Source organism: Arachis duranensis, chromosome 4 (assembly GCF_000817695.3).
Source record: "Arachis duranensis cultivar V14167 chromosome 4, aradu.V14167.gnm2.J7QH, whole genome shotgun sequence".
Classification (NCBI taxonomy): Eukaryota; Viridiplantae; Streptophyta; class Magnoliopsida; order Fabales; family Fabaceae; genus Arachis; species Arachis duranensis.
This window is the reverse complement of record NC_029775.3, coordinates 16,439,390-16,442,486: the sequence shown is the minus strand read 5'-3', so window position 1 is coordinate 16,442,486 and position 3,097 is coordinate 16,439,390. Positions and strand designations below refer to the sequence as shown.

Genomic DNA, 3,097 nt, shown 5'->3' with positions numbered 1-3,097 from the left:
TCTAACTTTAGATAAATTAAGCTGACCATGAATAACTCCAAAGTGATTATTACGGCGGAGGCAAAATCCAGTACATTTAAATTATGAAGTTTAAACACAACTTTTAAGTCTTAACCATTAAATTAGGATTATTTTATATTTTTATATCATATAAAAAGAAGTTTAAAGCCAATAATTTTAATTTATATTATTCAATATTTTTATAGTAGTTTAATATCTTTAGTTAACAGTTTAACACTATTTTTTTAACCAACATTTTTAAATATTATTACTGGCTACCTATTATTGAAAATAATATATTGTGTTGGTCTTATAACATTATTCAAAAAGACTTTGTTAGATAGACAATGAATTTTGTGAATAATGTGAATAATAAACTTTAAAATTAATCTAATAAAGTAAAAATGCACTATACTTTCAAATTACCTACCTAAATCGTAATATTAGATAACCATCCGCACATCTAGTGAATCGAACATCTAATATATTAATTATTCACCTTATTTAGTATTTTCATTATCTACCTATATTTTTTCTTATTCAAGTACTAATTTATAACCGTCCATTTTAGTGCAATTTTATTTTTATTTTGCGCATTAATTTCTCATTCAATTTCTTTAGTAACTCATGTGATTCAATAACTCAATAAGAAATCTATAAATACATTAGCTCGTACTCAGATTTCAAACATTAAAAGAACTACACGTCTACACAAACCATTCTTGAATCCTCCATCTTTCTCTCTTTTTTCATGATTCTTTAGTAGTTGAATTTTTTCAGTTTCTTTTCTAACTTATACGATTTATTGAATATAAGTATAACACAATTTCATCCAATGAAAAAAGGCGTGTAAATTTAATATACAAGATAGAAATAATATAAATTGTGGGCTAGTGGCAGCTTTCCCATCTTTTTGTGCACATTGTTAAACGTTGTCGTTTGGGCCCTATGGTGAACCCCGGCGCCCCAAGGCAAAGTTAAATGGCTAAACTCAAATGAAGCCACGCCAGCTTCGAATCCTAGTATAGTTGTTAGGTTAGTGTGTATGTGGGATGTGTGTGTAAATGTGTTGTATAAATCAAATTCTGTTTTTTATATGTAATAATTTATAATTAATAATAAATTTTTAAATAAAATTCAAATATACGAAATATTAATCCATTGTAACATGAAATGGAAAATAACATGGGCAACCAAAAAAAAAAAAAACAACGCTAAACTTAGATTGGATCTTGGGGGTTGTGACAGTGTAACTCGGTCTCTGTCTAGACTCCCAAGATTTCCAGATGGGTCCAAATTAACGGACACAAACCTTGGCGCTATATTAGTAACGTGCAGCTACCAACAAACTATATTAAACTATCCAATAGGCATGATCCTCTTTTTAAGGACAAAGATACAAGAGAGTAGAAACAGGTAAAAATATATGTATATAATTCACAAAATCAATTTTTATACTTCATAACAGATCCAACAAGATTAGTTAACAAACTAGATTACTATACTAGCTTAAGAAAAAGGAAAAGGAAAAATACAAAAAAGAAAGTGGGACTTTTGGTCAAAAGCACGAGAGGTCAGTTTCCTTTCCACTTTGCATATTGATTTTTTAATCTTTTTTCCCCCTAATAAAAGTGTGTCACAAACACAAAAAGGAGGATTCGGCCTTTCCCCCAATGTATCAAACCAAACAATTGAAACCCCCTTCGGTTAGATTAAAAGATAATTTATAAAAACAAAATAAAAGATGATCTTTGTATTCACTTTTCTGGAATATTAATTTAACTCAATATGCATTTGTTAGTTTGAATACAATACATACATACAGATTAAGAGACAAAAAAAAATGGATCTAAAATGAGACAATAATGCATATAGGAAACGAAATAATAATGTGAGTAAAAATGTCACAATTATTTCAGCCAAAATATACCAAACTAACATAAATGCAAGAGACATCATCAAGAATCGAGAGAGCTAAACCCTACCCGTTAATATTAGCTAACTATTAAGACATGAGATTTCAAAGTTGTAAGGAGAACAACCTAATTAGTGTGTTATTATTATTAATTATTACGTGACCAAGTATATGGGCTTGGCTGAGGTGGACACCCTCTGTTGGAGTTGTTGCTGCTCCATGTTCAGGTCCCTCAGGCTCAGGTAAGGTGTTTCCACGTCACCCTTCGCCGGCGGCATCATGGTTCCGGCCAGGGGCCCGGAGGACGGCCGCCTGGCAGTACGGTAGTAAGGGGAGAAGGACCCGCTTCTGCTCTCCGTCAAGTACACCGGGCCTGACATTGAGGCCCGGAAGGCCCGGGCCCGGGCCTGGTGAACATCATTAACGTTGTTGATGTTTTGGTGGTAGTGGGCCCACCTGAACTTGAAGAAGAAGAGGGCATTTCTCCACCAGCGCTTCTTCTTGGCGGGCTTGTGAAGCCTGCTGGTCCTTGAGTCATGATCCTTGGAAATGGGCTTTTGAAGCTTGAAGTGTATGGAGTCTATGGATCTTGACGAAGATGAAGATGTGTCACGCTTGTGCTTCATGGCTTCCTCCAAAACCTGGTTTAGTTAAAAAAAAAATTAAAATAATAGTAATTATTGCATTGTGGTGTTAAAATAAAATAGAGATTTTGATAGTGCTTACTTGGAGATAGTTGATTTGAGGGTCAAAGCCATAGTCACTGAAATGTTGAGGGTCTGGGGACTTGCTAGACATTATGTTTGTTTGTTATGAGCAGAAGCTGAGGAAGGAGAGTGGAGAGAGAGAAAAGAGAACAGAAAAGCATTAGTTAATAATGGGTGGGGTGGGTTCACATTCACAAATTTGGTGCCTAGAATTGAATAAGGTTCATTACGCGGAAACACAGGGCAAGTAGTGAATCCCTGTGTTACTAACTTTGGGTCAATTTTCTCATCCCACAAATGTGAGAGTCACGCCCATAATTAATAATCACCACAACTAGTACTAATATAATATGCTATACGTATACCTCTTACAATACTCTCTCACAGCAGTTATGACCAATTTTTTCTATCCACAACAAGTTATTTCATCCGTAGAAATTGCCAAATACAAATTTTTTCTATGCAAATTATTTCT

General features: G+C 33.8%; 1 protein-coding gene across 1 annotated transcript; it reads right to left on the bottom strand.

The window, feature by feature from the left end:
* Positions 1-1,773: 1,773 nt before the first annotated feature.
* Positions 1,774-2,922, bottom strand: LOC107483556 (uncharacterized). The gene is made up of 2 exons (XM_016104175.3): positions 2,642-2,922; positions 1,774-2,556 (listed from the first exon to the last, which is right to left on the bottom strand). The coding sequence occupies exons 1-2, from the start codon at positions 2,711-2,713 to the stop codon at positions 2,071-2,073; spliced, it is 558 nt and encodes a 185-aa protein (XP_015959661.1). The 5' UTR covers positions 2,714-2,922; the 3' UTR covers positions 1,774-2,070.
* Positions 2,923-3,097: the final 175 nt, after the last annotated feature.

Coding starts and splice junctions, on each gene's coding strand:
- LOC107483556 (XM_016104175.3), bottom strand. CDS start 2,713: ATGTCTAGCAAGTCCCCAGACCCTCAACATTTCAGTGACTATGGCTTT. Junction 2,557..2,641: donor CTCAAATCAACTATCTCCAA/GTAAGCACTATC, acceptor TAACTAAACCAG/GTTTTGGAGGAAGCCATGAA.